This window comes from Falco cherrug, chromosome 1, assembly GCF_023634085.1.
Source record: "Falco cherrug isolate bFalChe1 chromosome 1, bFalChe1.pri, whole genome shotgun sequence".
Classification (NCBI taxonomy): Eukaryota; Metazoa; Chordata; class Aves; order Falconiformes; family Falconidae; genus Falco; species Falco cherrug.
Window position 1 is genome coordinate 20,277,695 of NC_073697.1, and position 23,418 is coordinate 20,301,112.

At 39.8% G+C, this 23,418-nt stretch overlaps 1 protein-coding gene across 1 annotated transcript in view; it reads left to right on the forward strand.

Moving 5' to 3' along the window:
- The window catches only part of TNIP3 (TNFAIP3 interacting protein 3), a 59,267-nt gene that overhangs the window by 28,857 nt on the left and 6,992 nt on the right, over nt 1-23,418 (forward strand). Inside the window, exons 5-12 of the mRNA XM_027797572.2 lie at nt 658-747; nt 1,884-1,949; nt 3,241-3,372; nt 7,151-7,279; nt 12,769-12,885; nt 16,069-16,194; nt 18,258-18,416; nt 21,813-21,873. Of these exons, the coding sequence (XP_027653373.2) occupies nt 658-747; nt 1,884-1,949; nt 3,241-3,372; nt 7,151-7,279; nt 12,769-12,885; nt 16,069-16,194; nt 18,258-18,416; nt 21,813-21,873 (880 nt within the window). The remainder of the gene's footprint in view (nt 1-657; nt 748-1,883; nt 1,950-3,240; nt 3,373-7,150; nt 7,280-12,768; nt 12,886-16,068; nt 16,195-18,257; nt 18,417-21,812; nt 21,874-23,418) is intronic.

Consider the following 23,418-nt stretch of genomic DNA (forward strand, 5'->3'; position numbering starts at 1 on the left):
GACTCCTAAATATGCACTTAAATACATGGCTAAAGTACAGATTCTGAAATCAATGCAATACGTGAACTGACTGCCATTGACTGCCAGGTATTTGCTTCAGATACTTTTAAGTTAAAGACGTAAATTGCAGACTGATTTCCTAATTTCTCCAAATGGCCTCTTATTTTTCTGTATTGCTTGTTTTGAATCCATTGTGCTAAAGTTTATTGCCTTGGGCCTGCAAGCACTTATCAGGGGCAATACTACTAATTATTGTAGTTCTTGTGAATGAAGGGAGCTGCTTACACTCACTGCAACTTATGCTCAACTTTTGTGGCTTGTACTACTTGTTTATATTACCATCTGTAAGATAATTAAAATCCTATTTTGTGTTCTGTGTCTCAGATGGTACAAGTATATACATTTTTCTTTATTTCAGTGTCCATTTGCATAATACTTCAATTAAAACAGACAAAGTAGGGTTAAAGCAGATGTAAACTTCAGAATCTGCTGTCAGCAGGTGTAAAGGTACTGAAATACAAATGCAATGTAGAGAAAAAGTTGCTGTTTCAGTTTATTTACATGCACATATCAGGGTGGATGGGAGTTTTATATGATAATCTTGACTTGAGGAGAGGACGCGAAAAGCATTCATTTTTGAACATTTATTTTCTCCAGTCACAGCGCACATTACTGACCAAGAAGAAGACTGTATCAGCCAGTTCTCTGGAGCAACAGATCCTCTCACTGGAAAGACAGAGACGAGAAGTAATCTCATGTTCATCCTTAACAGTTACAGATACACGCTCTAAGACACACATTACAATATCAGCAATATGCCCAGGGCAGGAAATCACTGAACATGTTATCGCTGTTACTTACACTATGCTGCAGTTGGTTTTACCTGCCAGCCCAGTATGGCCTTTGTTTTTGCTGTGTGACTCTAATCCCATGCTCTTGTAAGGCAGTATCTATATGGAGACTTTCTGCTTTGCTTTTCTTCACAGCCCAAAGTGTGCAAGCCCCTAAAATTACATTTAAACTGGTTCCTATAGTTCTGCTTCTCTCTACCAAGCTAGGCAGAGTTATGTATGGAGAACTGTTCCTAACAATGAATTATGACTTGCTGTAATGGGGTTATGAATCTAGAAGGGCAGAGATTTATACGGTACAAATGGCAGATTTTCATAATGATCACTATTGAAAGGCCAAGGAACCACTGTGAGTAGTAGCCAGTGATGTCTTGGTCACAGGTAGCAGCAAACCGGAGGCCATTCTTTTGCTCAGCATCCTGAAGAGTGAGCCTATATCCTACAAAGCAAAATTCTTCAGAGGGACCTATTTGGCTTTCTCCAATAAAAACGCACACATGCTGACTTTACTCCTGCCAGTTAAGTCTGTGGTGTTAGGCGATCTTTCCATCTTGCATACGTATGTTTGCTTGGTGTAGTGGTGCTGAGAAAGGCAAGTGGGGTTTGCACCCAGTAATAATTGCCATCAATAGGAGCTTTCAATTTGCTCATTGGAAGTCAGAGACCTTCTAATTGGAAATATGTTTATGGAACTTAAAGCGAAATAGCAAGAAAGTCCTTGGCCACTTAGGAGTTGCAGCTTGGGATTTTTACAGCGTTCCAAATGATTCACCTGTAGCTTATTGTGTATTTGCATGTTTCCTGAATGTTACTTCCTGAACATTCATGTGCTTTAACTGAAACACCAAAGCACTGGCAGATGGGCCATAAAGCTTGCCAAACTTTAAACTTGCTTTTTCTGAAATGAACTGGCCAGATAATGAGGAAGTTGTGAACACTCATAGCTGGAGGATTAGAATGACAGTCTATTTTTTTTATTTATTGATGATGTTGAAATAAGTGTTATTTACTATGACTTCCTAATAATTTTAGCTTCTGGAGGTGAACAAGCAATGGGATCATCAATTTAGAAGTATGAAAGACCTTTATGAAAAACAGGTAACAATGTTGAATACTTCTATTGGAATACATATGCCACTTGCTGATAGTTAAGTCTGTGCTTAAATACCAATCAGCCAATGCTGTATTAAATATCTTAGGAGAGGAAAGACAACATGTTTATTTTGTCTTTAGCTCACAAATTAAAAAAGCTTCATCACACAAAAGTGAAGCTAATGTGTGTGCAATCTTCAGTAGGACGAAATAACCAGAGAAGCAGGGCATCTCTAAAATAATAGGGACAAGGGTGGACATGACAGCAGAGATCTTCATGCCCTCCGCAAGGTAATAAAAATTGCACCTATTTCAGAGCACAGATAACTGAAAATTAACCTGCAATGCCTGCTGTGCCCAGCCACTGATCTGCATCAGCTTATATCTGTTGGTTCTTGTCCCATATTTTGTGGCTGGCTTGTGAAGCCTTGGAAGTTCACTGGGGCTCCCTGTAACGGGGGAGCTCTCGGCTAAATCCTTGAATGCTGCCCTCTACAAGCAGAGACTTTTTTGCTTTTGAGAAACTGTTCTGTACAAAATTTCTTCAGTAAAAAAATAAATTGTAAATAAATACTATTTATTTCCTTTTTTTGGTAAAGATCCCATTGACATAGCTTTCATTCCTTCCTTGTGGCTGTGTGGTATCTTTGCTGCAGACATATCAGCTGCCTAGTGAAGCTGACTGCTTACAATTTTGCCTGGTATTCCAAAAACCAAGCTGGCTTCTCATCTCCTGTTTCCATCTGTGAAAAGAAAGTTTGCAGAATGACCTCATGAGCTTATCAGGAAAATTTTCTCTCTAATGTTTTCCAGTAAGCTTTACCAAGATCTGGATCATTTCTTTGATTCCTCTCCCCTCAAGAGAAGAGGAGTTTAAATGGCTTTTCCTCATTTAATGTGGGATCATTTTATGCCTCTGGCTAGGTCATTTGAATGTGCACCATTGCAGGGGAAGTCCAAATTGCAAAAGAGAAAAAAAAGAACATTAAAATGGAAGATTCACTTTGAGGATCAGACCCATGGTAGCTGTCCTGTGGCAGCAAAACAGTGTGAGACCCAGCTGGGCTAACACCAACAGAGAATTTGCTCAGGATCGTTAAAAGTCTCCACTGCAGACAGAGCAGCGGAGGTTGGGAGTGGGGTGGGGAAAGTCAGTGGCTGGGGACTTTGCACGTAACCATATCCACTCCTTTACACCTGCCTGCTGAGAGCTGAAAGTATTTGAAGGCGCTTTTGAGATGCTGTGCCTTTCAGGATCTCTGGTCTGCCCACCGTGGTCTTTCACTTGCTTTTTCAGCTGGCAGAAATGAAAACAAAACTGGACGAGTCAGAGAGGAGAGTCAGTGAGCTGGAGGAAGAGAGACATCGGCAGCATCCAAAAGATGAGAGGTTCCGAGCCCCGGGCAGCGAGAGGCTGTTGCAGGAAATGGTAGGAGGGTGCGCTCTGTTACCCCGTTTGTGCTCAGTGTTGAACGCTGCCTTGCCTCTCCTCTTTTCTCTTCTCATGAGTGGCAGGGTGTGGGTTGTTGCACAGCCATGAGATGCGATTGTGGTGTCAAGTGCTCTTCAGTATTGTACCCAAGGCAGTGGCTGATCTTCTGTCTAATCAGAGATGTATGTACAGAGACGCATTTCAGTAGATATTGGCAGAAACCATGGCATTGGTGTACGTGGGGGAGTAAAGAGCAGATTGATATGAATACCACAGAGATTTCCTTCCTCACTGTTCAGTTCAGGATGAATTTCTTTGTGAAGGAAAATGCTACAGCAATTTCAAATGGAATAGGAATGTCATTGCAGATGTTACATGAAGTGTTTGGCCATAAAAGAATAAATTCAGCTCCAGACACCCACATTTTGGTATTGACAATATATTGACAATTTTTTATACGTGTGCTAGCTATCTCAGCTCCTTGTAAATATCAGCGATGTAGTAGGGCTGAAAGTGCCTGGGCTGATCAGCTGCTCTAGAGTGGTGTTCACCTCCCCCTAAGTGTGCTTGGGCACCTCTCTCAGGACTCCTTAGGCACTGGCTTTTGTGTAGGCATTCATATCTAAGGTTAGATCCTTAAGCTGAATTCCTACCACAGTAAAACATCAACCTGAGTGATGGTCATATATATGCCCAAAGTATACACAAAACTTTGTACCCTGTTCTGCAAGCACCAGAGTGGTGCTTCCTATTCTCATTCTGCTTCATGACATCACATGCTTCATAAGCCCTCGTAAAGGTTTCTGGATGGTGCTCTTGACAGCTGAAGTCAGGCTTCTCTAGTCGCTTGATAACATGAAACAAACCTGAAAACAAGTGGCAATCGTGTGGCTTCCAGGCTCAGTTAATATGTAGGTTAGCTGCTATAGTAAAAGAAATGCAAAGCCCTTTGTTTTTATCTTCATAAGCAGAATATTCATCTTACTTGCTTATCAGCTATGGTATGGTCTTGGCTAAACACATGCATGATTTCCAACCAATAGGATCATTTACATGTTTTAAAGCAAACTATGTTGTTATGTACTTGCTGAATCATGGCCTGTGTTTGCTCCAAGAGTGGATTCAATGTAAGACAATCAATCTCCCTGTTCATATTACTAAGATTTTTACTGCCTACCTTTTAATCTATGATAGCTGTGAAAAATAGCCCTAGCTACCTTTTTGGAAAGCTAAGGATGAGCAGTACGCTCTCCCAGGTTTTTTGCTACATACATTAATAATGAACCAAATGACATAATCCAAAAATCTTAGGGGGGCAGGTTAACCTGCATGAAAATTGAGCCTTAGATCAGCAATTCCTTTACAAATTATTTACTCAGCCAGGAAGTGCTTCTGTTTACCCTGAATTTCTTTACTTTTTGGATGTCATGCAGGAGATCTACACCTTTGCAGAGGTAGCTGCTAAAAGTAGAGATTTTTGACTGAGCAACAAGGATTGTAGCACCCATGTCAGCAGCTGTGCAAACTCCTATGCTGCCTATGGGGCAGGATGAAGAAAAAGCAGTGCCAGAGGATGATTCAGATATGTTCAGCTTGAAAGCACGTCAGCAGGCTTGCTGCTTTAAAGTTGAGGAATGTGGAAGAGGCCCAAGCTGACAGATATACCAAGATGAGATTTTTAGGGCTTGATGTTTGTTTGTTTGTTTTCTGCAGCAACTAACATTCCTCATACCCACATTTGGTTTTATATATATGTTTGTGTGTGTGTGCGTATATATATATATTTTCCTTGAAAAGTAACAGCGCTTCCTGTTAAAATGATTTACTTACCCCCTTGTAGCCACAGAGCTGGGATGGGTTCTACAGGGCAATTGCCGGAGCAAAGTAATAAGATGTTTGTTCTCTACTTGCTTATCTAGTCCAGCAGCCTGACAGTACCTTTAAAATTTGTTTACTTAGAGGGGCAGTTCTCTCGGTGCTCTGCTGAGCCACTTAGGAAAACGAGCAGCACCAAACAAATCTGAGAGAGATTACATGCTGCTTCTGTTTTACAGAACTTTTTTTTTTTAAATGTACCTGGAGTATGACTCACAAAATAATAATGTGGTGAACTTTATCTGTCCCCATGTCCTCCATGTCCCACAGAGGAAAAGTGGCTGTTTCGGAGATGTAATTTTTTATTGTTCTCTCTGGGCTTGACTGTGTACCCATAGACAGGAATCAAAGACTAACCAAAGCACTGGAAAGTCTAGGTGCCATAACACCTAAGATTCAGTGTGGAATAAGAAGCACTAAGACGTAAGAATTCAGATCGTTCAAAAACCTGAGCAAACTGGAAATCTTTAATTATAAGTGGCTGTGTTCCCAGAAGCGTCAATCCCTGAGAAGGAGAATGTGTGCTAAGAGCTAGGAAAAGAGGACGGCAAAGGTGAAGAGAAGAGCATAGCTAAAAACCTGTATGGATTTTGGTGTTTTGTTTTTCTTTTAATATCTTAAAACATACATGCACATGCCAGCTTGAGCTAGCTCCTGGGTGAGTTTCTATACTTAATGCAGAGGTACCCCATTAATCTTGCCCAGTTTTTGGAGAAAATGAAATGTTCCAACTGACTTAGAATGAAGAAAAACAAAGCTACTTCATGTGTAAAAAACGGTTTCTTAAGGATGTTTTTCACTGGCTCAATTAGCACATGGTGATGTACTTCTCATGAGCTTGAACTGTAAATGCCTAGTAGCTGGCTCCACAGAGATATGCCTGTTGCACAGAAAAAAATGCGTTCGTGTGGTGTCCTGTGTGTGTCATTGTTGAATCTCATTTTTTTGATCACATAAAGCAGCCGCAGAAGAATATTTGAAATACTTTCTTGTTTTTGTAGAATGGGCCATTCTGTTTCATACATCTGAACAATTTTGGTCTAAGACGGTCTGGCAAAAGTGGGCAACTGAGGAATGCATTACCCTGTGAGAGAAGCTTACACAATGCTGTTTGCTTAGGATCTGATTTGGATCTTAGCTCCCTTCAGTGTAAATCAAAAACAGCCACACTGAAAGTGATAGAGGAAGAGAATTAAACTTAAAGTTTGATATAATGCCATATCTATAATACTATCCTGAAAGACTAGTGTGTAAATCCTGTTGCAATTAGGGACATCTTCCTGGTAGTTTGCTGGGGTAGCAACAGTGTAGGCACATGCACTAGGAAGGGTCAAGCTCAAGTCAACAACAACTGTGATGGGGTCCAAGAAAGTAGATTTTTAAGCCTTGGTTGGTAGCTTGGTAATTCTTGAGCAGGCTGAGACCTGCCTCAGTCTCTTATGTGGTGGAAAAAGCCCTCAGACTGTGATCTTGAGATCTGGTTTTGTCTGTAATATTGTATGACACTGGGAATGCCTGGGACTCCACCAGCATTTAGTCCTGGCCTTAATGCCATAAGTAATAAGTAATGCAGGTTTGTGGTAATCATCTGTACAGTTACTGATCTGCTTGGCCTGCCAACTTTCTCATGCCTTTGTGCAACTGCGGACTGTAGAGAGCAGGGATTTAGTCTTGTATGTTGTTTCCGTGTCATCATATGGTGAATGGTCAAAACGATTTCAAGAGACTTTATCATATCTGGGTTTTACTAACAACCTGCCTTCCTGTTGCCTCCCTTCCCAGCTGTGTTTGGGGCAACAAAAATGCAGCACATCTGCCAGACAGCAGATATCCTGAAAGTTGTTCTTGAAAAATGGTTCCATCTGCTTTTCAGCAGCATCTCTCTGTTTTTGCATCCCAGAAAGAAACAAAGGTCCTTAGTGAAGCTCTCCATGAAATGAAGGAAGAGAACAAGCTCCTGAAGCAGAAGAACGCCTCAATGATCAGAAAGAAAGAACATTATGAGTGTGAAATAAGTCGTCTCAATAAGGTATGAACAGGAGTGAGCTACTGACCAGAACCGCTTCCTTTAATTCTAGGGTCTCTGTTGTCAAGCAGTGACACTACCAAATACCCATATTTTCAGTCCTGGGGGAACAACCTTTTCATGGTAGCAAACTCATGATCACCATTCGGGAGCTGGGGAAACAAGCAAATCTTACGTTAGCTAATACCTGTGCGTGCTGTTCCTGACAGGTAGTAGGGTTGCATTATAAAGAGGGAAGTTAAGAGACTCTTTGGCTTCTCCTGTGAAACCTCTCTGTATCGTATCTAAGCTCTTTCTACATTCTCTGTCCTTAGAACAAAAAAAGAAATGGCACAAAGATGCTTTCATATGCATCCAGTGAAATGCTGTGATTAAAAGAAGATTCAGACCTATTGTTTTAGATATATTCTGTGTTTGAGAATAATGGCTTCTCTTCACAAGACATGCTCCTGTCTTATATATACATACATATATGTATTCATACATATAAGTATTATGTGTATATATGTCTCATTGAGGAAATTGCCATAAAATAGCTAAATGGGACTTTTTTTTTTTAACTGAGGGAAAGTAATAAATGTAACTTTGTTTTAATCAAAAGATCACATAAAGCAGTGGGTGTTTTCTAACAATTTTATATTTCATGGTGTACCACAAACACTTCCTGAGGAAATGCACTGCAGTAACCATTGCTGTGTAACTTGTGATATGCAAGCTAAAGGGCCATGATGTACAAAAGTCAAGGCAAAAAAACTAATGTTGCCATATTAGAAAAATCTGACAGAACATATGTTGTCTAGCTGTTTTTTGAAATGCATTGACAGGACTTCCATTCAAGGTCTTGTTTGTAAAATAACTTACTTCAATGTTTTATTTTGCTGTGTTATCTTACAGTGTGGTTGGAACTAAGACAGAGGGGTAAATAGACCATTCTTTTAAATAAAATACCAATTTCACGTACCACACTTTTCCACGAGTAATTTACTGATTTGCTGTGTATTTTCATTCTTAAAATCTAGTGTCATGAATGCATGTAAGACTGGAAGACATCTTCTGTGCCCTTTTAGGTCTAGTCCCCTGCTATTGTAGGTTCAGTGACTTGAAGTTCTTACAAATTCCCCAAAATCAAACAAGTTCTTCCATAAAAATACTTAAGCTCCTTCTACCGTGCTTCTGTTGAAAGGCTATTCTGGAACTGTAACCCTTCTTTCATGAAATGCTTTCGTCTGTTTTAATTGGGTTGAATTTATTCTGGCCAGATAATATGAATTTGTTCTTCTGGTAGAAGTGTTGAACAGATCTGCTTCACTCCTTGTGTGAAGCCGGCCTGTCCTCTCTGTGAAGCAGAACTGTCCTCTATAGTGAAAATATGATTGCTCTCAGGGGCGCTTGCTCTTCCCCTATAGCTACAGAAAGAAATTGTACTTTTTACTAGAGGACAGTTTAGCTAAGCTGACCCAGCTCTTTTGGTCTTTTAAAATACAATTATGCCTGCTAATATGTGTGGGTTTTTATCTGAGACGTTTTAAACTGCTCAGTTCTCGGTTTATGGAAGATGCTACTACTTGTTTCCAAGTACATGAATCTTTTAAGTACGTTGATCTTTTTACTTTTGGCTTCATCTGACTTAGATCTGATCATCCAGAGTACCCAAAGTACAGAGTCCGATCTGACCCTGCTTTGTCTGCAGCATGAAAGTGATGTTGCAATGCCATAATAGTTTGCAACACTATATCCCAAGATTATTGGCTTTCCTGTGGCTGTTTCCTTGTTGACCATACGGTTTAAGTATAAGCCAAATTTCTGACTTATTTCATAACGTTGCTGCAGCACCATATCAATTGCTATTTAAACATAGATTAATAAACTATATAATGTATTTCCCCTGAAAAAATTGTAAGTTTTGTGAAAAACATCAGGTTAAAGAGTGCTTTACTTCATCCCATTTCTCATGTCCGTAGGGCAGTTCTCTTTGAAATTCCTTCCCAAGCCTAACACGCTCTTGAGGTTAGATTAAGAGGTTTCTAGGCACATGGACGCCTTTTTTCTAGCGATGGAAACAGAGGCAGTTATTTTTCAGTCATACAGTTCCATTTTTGATGTTAAAATTCAGAAAACCTCTGTGCTGCTTGTCTTGCAATTTCAAGTTTCAGTTCTCAGTACTTCTGAATGAATGTTATTTAACACCACGTTAATTAAAGCTCAGTTAAATTTAGCAATCTGTGAGTTCTTTTTCATTGGTACATCTTCCTTGCTGTTAGCCATCCTGTCACTGCCACAGCGCTCTACATTATCCTCTTGATTGGAAATACTGTCTTTACTCTTGCTTTCCTGTGTAATGCCTTCCCTCTACTCATTTTTATAGAGAAAAAATTACATTTTATAGTTATATGTATATATTTTATAGTTTATTTTGCATCATGTAGACATCTTGTAGATCAGTGTGACTGTTTCTCTTACCCTGCACTTTCATCTAAAACCTACCAAAAGTGGTGGCTTTTGTTGGGATGAAATCCTTTCTCCAGTCCCTCAAGGGGTATTTTAATTTTTCTTCATGAAATTATTCATCTAGCTGTCCATCGAGCATTTTCCTATACAATTTTTTTTCAGCTTACCTACCCCCCAGAAAATCATATCTCAAGGAAATAGTTTGTTTTGTTGGGGGTTTTTGTACTTTGACTTTTAATGAAGCAGGAATAACCAAATTATCAGAAAAAATTGCATACAGGACCAATTATGGTCGGTGCCTGGAAGTTCTTTGTAATTACTCAGATTTGTGAATTTGAAATTACAAATCCTAGTTACATATTTTAAACAGCTTATTTACTTTTAATTTCAAGTGTCTTATGATCATTTTATTTGCTGTTGTTTTTTTTAAATTTGTGGAACAGTAGTATCTTCATTTCTTCCATAAATGACCCTAAAACAGCTCCACCTTTTGTCATTTCTGAGTGATGGCAATTTTGAAAGAAAACTATTCCAGTCATATCCTTAACTGTTAGCTTTAGTAATGTTTAGTCTGCATTTTGTACTTGGGAACCCAAATCTCCTATAATGACATAATTCTCAATAATGTACTATTGATCTAATAGCAACATTACAAAATCTTACCACCACCTCCCCCCACATATCACTTCTCAGAATGTATTTTACAGTCTTTCTTCAAAGATTTTGATCTGCATTTAAATATGACCCTAAACCAATTCAGCTTTATTCATGCTGCAGTTTCTTATTTTATTTGAACTGATAAAACAGGGTCTCACAGTATTGCTTCCAAGGGTGTTTTTTAAAAAAATCCTTGCCTTACTTTTCTCTACTGTTAACCTTTTGAAGGTCAAACGTTCTGGATTTTTCTGGGTTTTTTTCTCCATAATTCTGAGATGTAGAACCTCATAAAAAAAAACCTAAATAAACAAACATGAAGAATTGCCCAAATACCTGATACATTTATGTCATGGTGTAATTCTAGGAAGTGAGCTGCAAGGAAAATAGTCAATGTGGTGACATTTGTTCAAGAATTAGGAGAACTGTCAATAGCTTATGAATATACATATTTCAGTTGTAAAGGTGCATTACCATTTGGTAATGTCAGGGAAGCCATGACAAGTAACCTGTGTCCTAGAAAAGGAGTTTTTAACAAAAGACAATGCCATATAAAAGCGGGTGCAGGAGATGACTGGGAAAATAGTATGTTGTGAAACAGGACGCTCAGTTACCTTTGAATTAGGGCATCTGAAGCACTTTCTTCTGAGGGTGGTCAAATATTAGGAGAGGCTACATGGAGAGCCCACGAAATCACCCTCTGTGGAGGTGCTCAGTACTCAGTTGTCAGGGCCTTGAGCAACCTGACCACCCTGGCCGGGCTCTGAGCAGGGGCTTGGACCTCCAGAGGTACCCTGCCACCCAAGCGAGTCTTGTGATTCTGTGGTTGTCAGCAAGATAGAGATGTGTCCTGCATAGGCAGGGGCAAGAAGAAAAGCATGTTTCACTTGTCTTTGTCCTCAGCAGCATGCTTCACAAACCACAAGCCTGGGAAGGGGTCTGGGTTGTGGTCAGCCAGGGAAGGTCTCATATGTTCCATGCTGTAATCAAACTGCACTGGCTCTTGCTGCTGCTGGCAATCCATGCCCAATCTGAATGCCAACGTGAAACTTGGTTTTATTATTTGTTTTACTATTTGTGCAGACCACTACGATGTCATAGCCTAAAAAAGATTACCATTGGCTCAGAGGGGCAAAAGGAAGATTAAATCAGTAAGCTAGCTGTATCTTCATCCTTCCATGTTTATGTTCAGTCTTATCTATGTATTGACATGGCAACAAAATTTGCTGCTCTTACACCATTTTCTCTTCTGTACAATTCTTAGGGACAGTAGCTCATCAGATAAAAAGCCTCCCTTTTGTCTTCTGTGCTCTCCATGGAAAGTGCTAATTTTGTTTTTTAATATTTTTTTTTCTATTTTGGGAATACTACCCCTTGGGTTACTTTAGATATTGGTTCTCCTTCGTCGCCGCTTCCCCCTCTGTCTCTTCCCCCTCCAGATTATCTTCCCTCCTTCCCTTATGGCATGAATGGAGTGTGGCCAGCAAGGGAGAGCTGGGGTTCATTAGTAGGAACTGAATTTTCTAAAATGGATGAAGTTAGATGAGTCTGTATTTTATTGTGAGAGACATTGAAAAGTACTGAGTGTGAGTATTCCTACTAGAGTTAAATAAAAATAATATGTGTGTGTAGTGTATGGTTATAGACAGGGAGGGATAAAAAGTGATTGAAAAAGTATTCCTGTCTAAGGGAGAGCTGTGTAATACTGTTAAAAATTAAAAAAAATATCTGCAAAGAACTATGGCAGAATTTGAAAAATAGTGTGAGGGTTACTAATGTAGTGTGTGTATTCATAACTCCCTCTAGTGACAAGCTATAGAGACTACACAACTTCCTCTCAATGAGGGCTTTACTTCAGTTCCAGTTGAAGAAAATTTTACTCAGTGCAAAAAATGTTTTAGTCAGACTTTACTGTAGTCACATTCTTAGGCCATCTTTGAATATTGCTTTTATGTTCTTGGGGGTTTTGTTTATGTGGTTTTGGTCTCAGCTGAGTTTAGACACTTTTTTTTTGTTTGTTTTCCCAAGTTCTGACTTGGACAGGAGAACGAGTGTTTACGAGTTGAGATTTGCAACTGTGACTTCCATAGGTAAATGTTGGTTATAGTTATAAGTAAAAGCACAGTCCCCTAAAGAACCCTGTCTCAAAGTCACAGATGTAGTGTGGGCACTTTGAAAATGTGGACCTAGTCATGCATGTATGTTATTCATGGGGTTTATATTCAGTGTATATAATTAAAGCAACTGCAAGTGAAGGGAAAACCCCCACGAATCTGTGACTCACTCTAATCTGTATGTTTAGAGAGCAAACATTCTAATAACTTAAAAGGATTATATATTTTTAAATGTATTGAATCTGCATTTAGTAGTTTTGCTCTTTAATGTTGCAGGCCCTTCAGGACATGTTGAAAAAGCAGCTCTCTCCTGTTCCTGGGACTCTTTCAGAGAAGAGTGACAGGAACAGTCTTGAGGACATGAGAACCCAACTTGAAGTTCTCAGACAGCAGGTGAGAACAGCTGGAAGTAAGCCTGAATGGATTTCATACAGCATAATTTTGCCCTTTCTCCCAAGAATTGTCGTGGTAGACTTGCTATGTAGAGCTTTTGAAAGAAAGAACCAGTTTAGCTGTATCCCATTCAAGCAGTGTTTCCTAAGCATCACAGCAGTGTCCACTAAGTGAAACGGAGTCCTTGCAAAGGGCTGGAGCAAGGATTTCTGTAGGACTCATGTAGGACTTGAAGCAGCAGGGTGACCCTCCTGGCTCTTGGGAGACATCCTGCCAGCTCTCTGCAAGAGGCTGAATTTCATCCAGAGGGAATGCTAAACTTCCTGATTTACTGATTGTGTCTTCTGCTGCTTTTTTCTTAGAAGTTGAAAGTTTAGTGAATTAGTTATCTAAGAATCCTAGTCTTGGAAAACTTGTTGGCATTGCAGTTTGTCAAAGTGTGAGGCAAAACATTTGCATCCGTAACCTGCACACCAGTCACTGTAGAGAAGTGTATTTATATTTTTTAATCTTTGTTCTAAGCATTGCAAGTGCTTTGTGCACTCTTTTTCTTTCTGTATGAAAGAATCTGTTTGAAAACATGATACTTTTCAGATAATTTTACATTTTAGGTCTGGCATCCTGGACAGTGTTAGGGTTAATGTTATTGACACACAAATGGATGTGATCAGAACGGGAATTTTGTTCAATGGGAATAAAATACTTGTTTCTGTCACGTTTGACAGCAGAGCCAGATTTTGCTCTCTAATGTAATGCTTGCCACATGCTGGAGAATAAAATCCTGCACTTGATTGTGCAGTAATGAGTTATTTCATTCTACACAATAACATAGAGTAAACCAATTTTTGTCAGAATTCTCATGGGGTATCCATTTTATGAATGTATTTTTCTAGTTGTATAAATCAGTACAGTGAGTCCAGACTTCCTTCTGCACGAAATGGAGCAGAAATCTCTTAACTGTACAGAAGAAGGGAGTCTTGGGACAAATGGCAACGTGGCAGTCTCACCAGAGCTTGGCTGTCATCAGCCCATCCCTGGTCACGACAGAAGAGATGAAGGCGTTCATTCCTTGGGAGGTGTTCCCCTCTCTCAGAGCAACAGACTATATGGCAAAACCGTGACAGTAGATCTTTGCAGCTTCAGTAGATCTTACAGCCGGGGAGCAGGAGGGAGGTGGGACAGCAGAGAGGGAATCAGGAAAGAAGAAACAAGGAAATACTGAGACGCATGTAGGTGGGCAGGGATACAAGAGACCTAGATATTTCTGCAAGCAACAGCTTAGCCTCTGCTTGGGAGGGTCAGGGGCACGCGTGCCTGATCCAGGCACAGGCTGTGGAGCCGAGTCCCTGCATGGCCACACAGAAAGCCTTTGTTCCTTTTACACAGTGCTGTTCAGGAAAGAGGCTATATCTAGTGGTGGACTGCTAGTCCATTTAACTGGTAGTTAACCGGTAAACTGGTACCGTTTATCCCTTAAAAAGATCACTGTCCTTAGTATTTGCTATATTATAATATATATTATAAATAATATTGAAAGCTGGTATCTCCCAGTCAGCCTTCTAAATTATAAGGGTCTGAAAAAAACCTTGCAAAAATTAGCTGCAACAGGCAGGTCATGAAAATAATTTATAGAACCCTGTGTTGACTTTTTTTTTTCCCCTGAGGTATTAACATTTCTTTAGTCCTCCTGTGAAGTCATAGCACTGCTGCCAGCAAAAAGAAAACTGGATCTGTTCAACGGGCAGTGTGTAAGCCACAGCAAGCAAGTTCTTTGAAAACAGATTGTCATCATGCTTTAGTGACCAACCAAGAGGACATGAAAGGATTTCTGAAAGTTCTGGTGGTGGTTCCCACCCCAATGTGCTTTTGCTGTTACTTGTCAGTAGAAATGCCACCAACCTCCAACTTCTTACCAGGTGGATACCTGCCAGTTAGCTGAAGAATTAAGCCAGTCAGTTTAACACCTATTAATTTATGGATATTTTTTTTTTTATGGATGTTTTGCTTCTGAATCTGTGTGCTTGCTGTCTGTGCCTGGAGTGGTCAGATATTCTTTAGTGGGATGAAGCCTTATGATTCCTGGCAAAGTAAACAGAGCTAAGCCATTGCATCCTTCAGTATTTGAAAGGCAGCTTATCTTCTAGGAACAGGGTCAAAACTCTGTATTTCGATTTTGAATGGTGTGTGTAACATTCCCTGCTGCTTCTGCACTGGGGCAGGTTGGTTCTTTGGGCTGCAGTTTGAAAGGATGAATTAGAAGTCCTGTATTGCAGAGAAAAAGTACATGGGCCAGTTATTTTGTCTGCATACAGTTTCTAACATCTGGGCATGATAGCCTCCCACAGATTTTTTTTTTTTTTTTTTTTTTCCCAGGGTGCTCCAGCCAAGGTCTAAATTCCTTGACAGTCCTGACTAATCCAAGTCTTCTGGTCATTTAGTATGTGACCACAGCTCTAAATGGTAGCCCTTATTCTGCATGGATTAGTCCTTTGGGCCACACCTTGGTTAGCTAGCACAGTGGGTAAAGTAAAGCTGCAGACAACTATGAAAAGGTGTAAAGCAACACAGGCTCAGGACCAAATGTATTCAATAGGCTATAAAAGGCAGGACATTATTTGATGATAGCGGATCATTGTGAGGCTGGATAAGGTGATAACATTCTGTCAGACTGTGTGCTAGAAGTCAGGTTTTTGTGCTGTGCTAGCACTGCCCATCTCTACCAGGATGGTAACTGCTTGCATCTGAGATACGGGGGATTAAAACTGGTCATAATTGAAGAGAAAACTGGAAAAAATGTTGGTGAAATATTTTTCCTGGTACCGTTTATCCCTTAAAAAGATCACTGTCCTTAGTATTTGCTATATTATAATATATACTATAAATAATATTGAAAGCTGGTATCTCCCAGTCAGCCTTCTAAATTATAAGGGCCTACAAATACTGAAGCTGTCGACTCTTTCGATTGACAGGTTCCAGTGGAGAATAGCCATTGCTTGTCATTTTGTATTGGTCATAAAAAAGATGAGGGAAACTTTTTGGTTGCAGGATTGTAAAGAGGAGGGATGTCTTTGGACTGCACCTGACCACTTGGCCAGTGTTTAACAAGCAACCAAATAGCAAAGTGGATGAAAATTTCTGTTGTGGCTTGACTGCAATTCACATACTTGGTCCTAATGATTGCAGGTACAGATATACGAAGACGACTTCAGAAAGGAGAGATCTGACAGAGAAAGACTTAACGAGGAGAAAGAAGAATTGCAGAAAATTAATGAGAGATTACAGTCTCAACTGAATAAACTAAACTCTCAGGTATGAGTCTAAAGAAAGTTACTATTGCCAGCACATGTGTATTTTATTTTTATTTTCTCACTTTCCACACAACCCAAGGCTTTCTGGCTTCCATTAATTGACATTGGATTTTATATGAGGTCACCACCTGGGATGAAATCATTCTGAAGTAATGCAGTAAGAAGATGAGAAATGATTAGAGATGACTTCCAAATTAAGTAGATGAAGGGAGTTATTTACTGCAAAATCTTCAAACATATCTTAAAATGGAGGCAGGGGGACCAAAAACAAATCCAGAGGACTGTTGATGGTTTCACTGGCACTTGATGTAAGAGTTGTAACATCAAACTAACTTTTGAAATAAAAGCTTTTGTAATTAATCCTGACCTCTGCAGTGGAATTACAGAGTAATGTTAGTATCACTGAGGAAAAAAAATAGTTGTCTCCATCCAAATTAGGTGAGCAGCCACTGCAATAATTGTTTGCTGCAACATCCTTTTTATCTCTTCACAGTAGTGTCAGTATTCTGTTCACAAACATTCAGGAAGCCATAGTAGAGTGCATGGCATGCAAAACCGTGAGCTTTCTCAATCCCCATTTAAAAATGATGAAATTCCGAGGTTTACTGTCTTGACAAAATTGTGCAATGTCTTAAAAGAATGGCCAAGTACCAAAATGTTCTGTGATGATTTATTGTCCTCCCCAACATTGTTGTGAAACAGAAACTTCAGTATTGGCTTATTCTTAACCAACCCATGCACCAATACTCATAGGGTCTTGCAACAGTATCAGAGGCAAGGTGCTGCCAAGCGCCCTTCACTCCCATCAGCTTCAGCAGGAGTGGAGAGTAGGTTGGGTATCCTGGCTGATGCTGGGTGCTGCTGCAGTAAGGCTCCAGACTTGTCAGTGCTTTTATGGATATTATTTGGAAGCATTTCATGTAAGTGTAAAAATAGCAATGCCAGAGGGAATGCTGTGATTTGCCGCTCCGGGCATCCCAGGCGTATAGAAATACCTTAGACAAATCTGTTAACACTGCATGCAATAACTTTCAGGTATATTTCCCCCACCCACCAGCCCTCTCCTGGATGGTTCAATGAGGTAAAGAATTTTTTTGTAGGAAGACAGAGTACTCCAGGATACCTTCTTCCATATATTTTTACATTGTCTAGAGACTATGAAAGACTAAATCTCTTGCATAGCGCCAACCAATCAATAGATGCTGTGAGAACCTCTCGCAGCAGTGACAGTGAAGAGGGGGTCTATAAATGAGGCTAAAAGGCCTTTCCCACTCTTCCCCAGCCACTCTGAACCAGGAGAAATGCCAACAGCACTGCACATGTGCAACATACTCGAAGGGCTATCGAGTCAGCATCAGGAATGTGTATGTACAACTTGACAGTCCCTGCATTGCATCGATAGTTTACACTGGAGATCTTGTTTGTCTCTTCCTGCCTTAGGATTTGATTAAACAGAGCTTGTGAAGGATCTTAAACATGAGAGGAACCATATAGAATATTTGTTTGGTTTCTTAAGTCAAATTATTTAGTTGTGACTCATAGAATCATAGACTAGAATCATGGAATGTTAATCATCTTTTACCCCACCTTGCTCTGTCCTTAGGCAAATTCCTGTTGACTCTGCTGGATTACAGAGGGCCTAAGAAAAGGCAGACCCAAATCTCGAGGCCATCAACTTTGCTGCTTTACCAAAATGATTTTTTTTTCTTGTTATGCAAGTGCCTGTCCATGTAGTTCTGCTTCAAACTATTGAAAGCTACCATGTGTTATATAAATGTTTCTTGAATATAGAAAACGCCCAGAAATGTGCTTGTCATATCTTGAAACCAGTCTTTTCTCACATAAAAAGTGCCAAGACTGGTGTGGTGCAAGTCAGCTTTCCTAAATAATTTTTAAAATCGTGAACAGTTTGAAGAGGCTAAATGGGCAGCATTGCGGCCCGTGCTGAGAGAGAAGGGGTTCTTTCCTGTTGCTTTTTACTGATGAATTTGTACATGAATATTCTGTGGTCATCATATCCTGCTGCTAATGCATTTCTTCTTGCTGTTCTTGGTTTTTTGACAGACAAAAGACCTCCCAGTACAGCCTGAGAGGCCCAGCTACCCACCTCCCCTCTTTCTCTCACCATGTGTTAATTATGGGAGTTGTGGGTTGGTTCTTCACTATCAAGATCCTCGAGTGCATCCAGCATCTCGCAGGGCGCATGAGCAGCAGCAGCATTCTGTAAGGTTCCCACCATCTCTTATTTCACAAGGGCACTGATGTTCTTACAGTGTGGTGACCGCAGGAGAATAACCTGGTGCTATCACAGTGCCATCCTCACCAGTAACTAAACCTGTTTGTTCCAGATCAAGATTTTTTACTGGTTTTAGAATTAGCCCTAGGTCTAGAAGAGCCTTGATGATCTCTGTACAGTCTCTTCCCTTACTTTTTGCCCCCAAATGCTGATTTTTCTTGTGATAGTTATGTTCTTTTCTTCCTTGCCATTCCAGTGTCTTTGGTACTGAATTGCAGAGTTTTGCCACATGCAAATCAAAGCATAACCTACAGAAATCTGTGCACAAAGAGAAAAATTACAGCAATTTAAATATATGGTTGATGAGTTATATTTTAAGTATATATACTTATATATTTTAAATTTACTTTGGCAAATACTATTTATCTATTATATCACTAAGAAGAAAAAGGGGATTATTATATATTTGGTTTCAATGACACTGGTAGTCATTCCTTAATTAAAAAAATAAGGTTGTTTGATTCGACTCTTGCTGATATCTTAGATTAATGTACTTCCATGATACACATTCAGAGCCCTTTTTAGCTATACAGTTACTGAAATTCATAAATATGAATCAACGCTCTGGAGCCCAGTTCTGATGATATGAATTAAATAATAGTGACAAAAATGAGAATTTAGCTGTGGTCAGCATTATTCTGGTCTCTTCCCTCTATTTGGTTGAAGAAAGCTTGTTGACCAATATGTCTTATTTCCATGTCTTACACTGGGTATTTCTTTCTCTGGCCCTATCTTTGGAGAATGACTTCCCTTCTTCACTCACAGCTTCAATATTCATAGGTAATATAATGGTCCTGCTGTCGGGCAATGCCACTGCAGCCAGACTGTATGGTCCCAGGTTCCCTGTACACTTTCCAGGGCAGGCAGAAAGCTATTGGCAGGGTTCACAACATTGCTGTTAAACTGTAAGGGTGAAATCACAGATGTGGTTGCTTGTCCCCAGTAGTATCTTCCCTCTGGTATGTTGCTGTGAAAAAGGATTACATGAGGAGTAAGGTTCTGCTGAAGGTGAGGCACTCTGTGAATGCTTTAGGAAAGCAATTTTCCCAAGCAAGCCTGTGTATTGCAAAAAAAGAAAAAACAAAAATAAATCGGCAGAAGTGGAAGTTATGTTTGAGTGTGGCTAGCACAATGGGAAATTTACCTTTTTTTCTGGCACACAACAGGGTCCTGTCTTCCTCAGCATGAAGAAGAATAGCTTTGAACGAGGGCAGGTTATGTGAGGGGGAGTTATCTATTTCAAAGAAAATACTGCTTCAAAGAATGGTATTTTTGAAGTGCTTTGGGTTATCCAAGTAGGCTGTGCTTTTTCAAATCTAGTGAGAATGCATTTAAACATGGTGAATGTCATTTTAAATACACAATATCTGTTTCTGGCTATAAACCTGTCACATATGGAAAGATGGTCATTATTTGAGAAATTATAGCCCAATTTTTGCAAAACGCATATAAGGCTTTCAGACTGCAGAAATCCAACGGAAAAGCTGTGGTCAAATAAGTCATTTCTGTGCTTCAGGAGTGTGCTTATCTGCCTATTTATCAGAGTTGGAAGTATTGCAGAATGTTTTTCACTGCAATTTGGACACTGTCCCAGATTATTTTGGCTCTTCTCCCTGAACTTTCATCATCTGGGTTTCTAATTCTGTGAGGGATCACTGGGTTTACAACTTTGCCATTCCTGCCGGAGCGCCGGGGTCAGTTTGACTGGTTGCTTTGTAACTCCCAGTTTCATTCTGAGTTTTCTTTGAAATTCTTTGTCTGTGTGAGTGCAGTGTTGCTGCTCTGAGCTTTTGATACGTCCCTGAGCAATTTGTTAGCAATGAAGAAAGGTGTTAGAATTTAATGAGTGTCCTGAGTTAACGTATGTAATCCTGTGTTTAGTCTGTGCTTTTGCTTGTTCTATCCTTTTATATTTTGCACCTTTTCGTTCCTTTTTACATTGTTAGTAGAAACATTTTGTTCAGTCTCACATGAAATACATCTCTTGTTTCCAGAATTCATTCAAGTTTGCATAGTGTAAGCATGTATGAAAGAGTAGATCAGAGAACAGAAAATTCAACAGAAACTAAAAAAAGCAATGCAAATAAGTGTATTTTGAGCCATGGGCAGAAAAACTACCTGTGCTTAAAGCAAAGCAGAGTCTTGCTTTGTAGCAAAGCAGAGTCTTGCTTTGTATCAAAGCCTGTTTTGTTTGTCCACAAGCACAGAATTAGTTAACAATTCCTGTGGATGGTATAATTTAAGAGAAAATAGGATAGCTCCTTTTTTCCTGACAGGGTAGGAGAATGATTACTGCTATGTAACTAGGAATGAAAGCACAGGTAAAGGTTAAATCTGTTTCCTGTATCTACAGCTTCATCCTGCCATCTTAATTTAGGCAAAACATCTTTAGAAGTCTATGAAAAAAGTTGTAGGGAAGAAGAAATCTGGAGGAGTCTCCTTGGGACTACTCAGGATTTTTGCCAGAGTTAATTTCTGCAAAACTTTATTTTCCCAGTTTAACTAATTTGAAGCAGTAATTGCCTGGAATTTGACAAGTTTGCATGTACTACTTGAACCAGGTAGACAGCTTAATGCAGCTTCAACTGAAATGTCTGGTTCCAAAATTGTTTTCTCTAGTGGTAATTTGCTGCTCATTTACCACAGTTTGTGGAATGAACTACAATGCAGTATTTCTTTCTTCCAGGATTTCCCTGGACAAAACTTTGTTTGCCTGGACATAACCTTCTCAATACTTCCTCTTATAAGAAAGATGGGAATTTTTCCCATCCCACAGTATTTTCAAGAAGTTATTTGATAACAGCTAATGTTATAGTAACACTAATGCTAACCTGTGGGGAAGGGAGGAGGGGAGAAAACTTTATTAAATGGGTTATTCCTGTCACTGTGAAACATGTTACAGATGTTACACATATTCAAAGTGGAACAGCTTCACCTGTCAGGTGTACCAGGTTTCCCTGGGGTTCTTTAGTACAGAGAATGTGATGCCTGCTCGTGTTTTCTGGTGCACTTTATTCCTTAGTGCTTTTTAAATCTGATTTGGTTCTGTTAACATTTCTTCTGATTTGTTGGATCTAGAAAGGTTTACACCAATATTTCTAATGAGTGCAGCATCTAAACCACTTGTCATAAAAAAGGAAGCAAGCTGAAAGACTCAATCAGTGGAAATAAAAAGCTAAATATAAGATTTTTCGGTAAACTACTTTTGTATGACTAATAAAAACCTTCACAGCACTATTATATTTTTATCATGTCACTATTCTTTTGTTTGAAGTGTCTATGAAGTCCATATTGCTGTAATAATGTTTTATTGTTCTGTGCAGCCAGACTATCAGTGGTATGTTCCTGACCAGTTTCCGCCAGATGTGCAGCACAAGGCAAATGGTAAGACAACAGCTGTACAGAGCATATTTTAAATGTACTTTTTTAAAATGAGGGCCTTTGAGGGATGTAGAGTAAACTTTTGTATTTATTTGTCGAGTGCTTATGTGACAGCTTTGCCTCAGAGAGCAGAGGCTGGTGTATGTGCAACACAGGTGAGGTTTCTAATGTAATACCATCTACATTACAGCTTTCAGCTTCATTGCAATTCATAAAATGTCTCTGTTACATATTATAGGATCACACATTTGCCTCATTAAACACCTAGTAATAGTCCTAAAGAAAAGATATCCTCCGAGTTGTCCTTAGAGCTTCTGTTGCTCCAGCTAAGACTAAATTTAATGATGTGCCGAACCTGGGGGCCAAGATAGGACAGATTTTAGAAGTTCTTGGTAACAAAATACAGACTTGAGGATGTTTTTTTCACCTTAAAGGCAAAATGCTTGTTGCTTTTGCTGATCTGCTCTGATAGTTCAAGGTGCCAGGTCTGATCAGAAAACCATGTAAATGGACAGAGTTAATTAGTTGCCAAAGTGTTGGCGCAAACTATCTTGGAAACCAGGAATTGTGTGTCTTATTTGTACCTGGATTGGAAATCATGCCAAGTTCCTGGTTGTTTCAAAGTACTTGTTTCAGACCACTCAAAAGATGCATGTCAGGGAGCACAAGGAAGAAGGGACATTGTTCTGGCTGAGAACCCACCCCCCTGGATCTTCTCCTCCAGAAACTGCCTTAAACCACCCCTTTTCTCTCACAAGTGATTGAGAATTATGGCACCTAAAGTCTTGTGTTTTGCTCTGTTCTCAAGTCTCCTGGCCCATCTCAGATGAAAGACACGTCATCATCCTGTGCTGTGGAGGGACCAGCAAAGTTTGCTGGTGTGCACTGCAGGACCATGTGTGCTTCACGTGTTCGCTATTTCATGGTGCAAGTGCGTACCATATGGGGTGGCAGGGACTCATCACCACAAGCTGTTTTGTAACATCTAGAAGAAGAAGAAGATGGCTACAGAGGGACTATTCAGTTTTTTACTGTCGTCCACATTTGCACAGAGGAGAGGGTAGGGTGGGAACGTAGCTCACCAAAGTGGAGGATGAGCTTCCCATAATTACATGGCAACTGTTTAGAAGGTTCTGATGTGGTTGTAGGGAAAGTAGTGCTGTGACTGCAAGAGAGGACAGGAGATTAATTTTGTAGTTCCTCCCACTTAAACTCCAAGTGATTTACTGCACCAGAGAATACAGGGAGGATGTTTATAACAGTGAATGAAACAAGTCCGGCCACCAACTGCAGCTGTGGTCTAGGGCAGTACACTTAGGGGATCTGAAGAAAGAGAGCTTTTCTTTTACCCTGCTTGATTATATGTCTTGACTTTTGGCTCCCTGAAAAAATGTTTTTTAAATCTATACTCTTTCTATTGCTATTCCTTGTCCAGAACATCCAAATACCTCTTTCTCAATGGGACAGTGAGTAGGCTGCTTTGAGACTTTTACCTTCCCTTTTTTTGTTCAGTCCCCATAAAGAAGACTTCTCAATGAGTCCCATCAT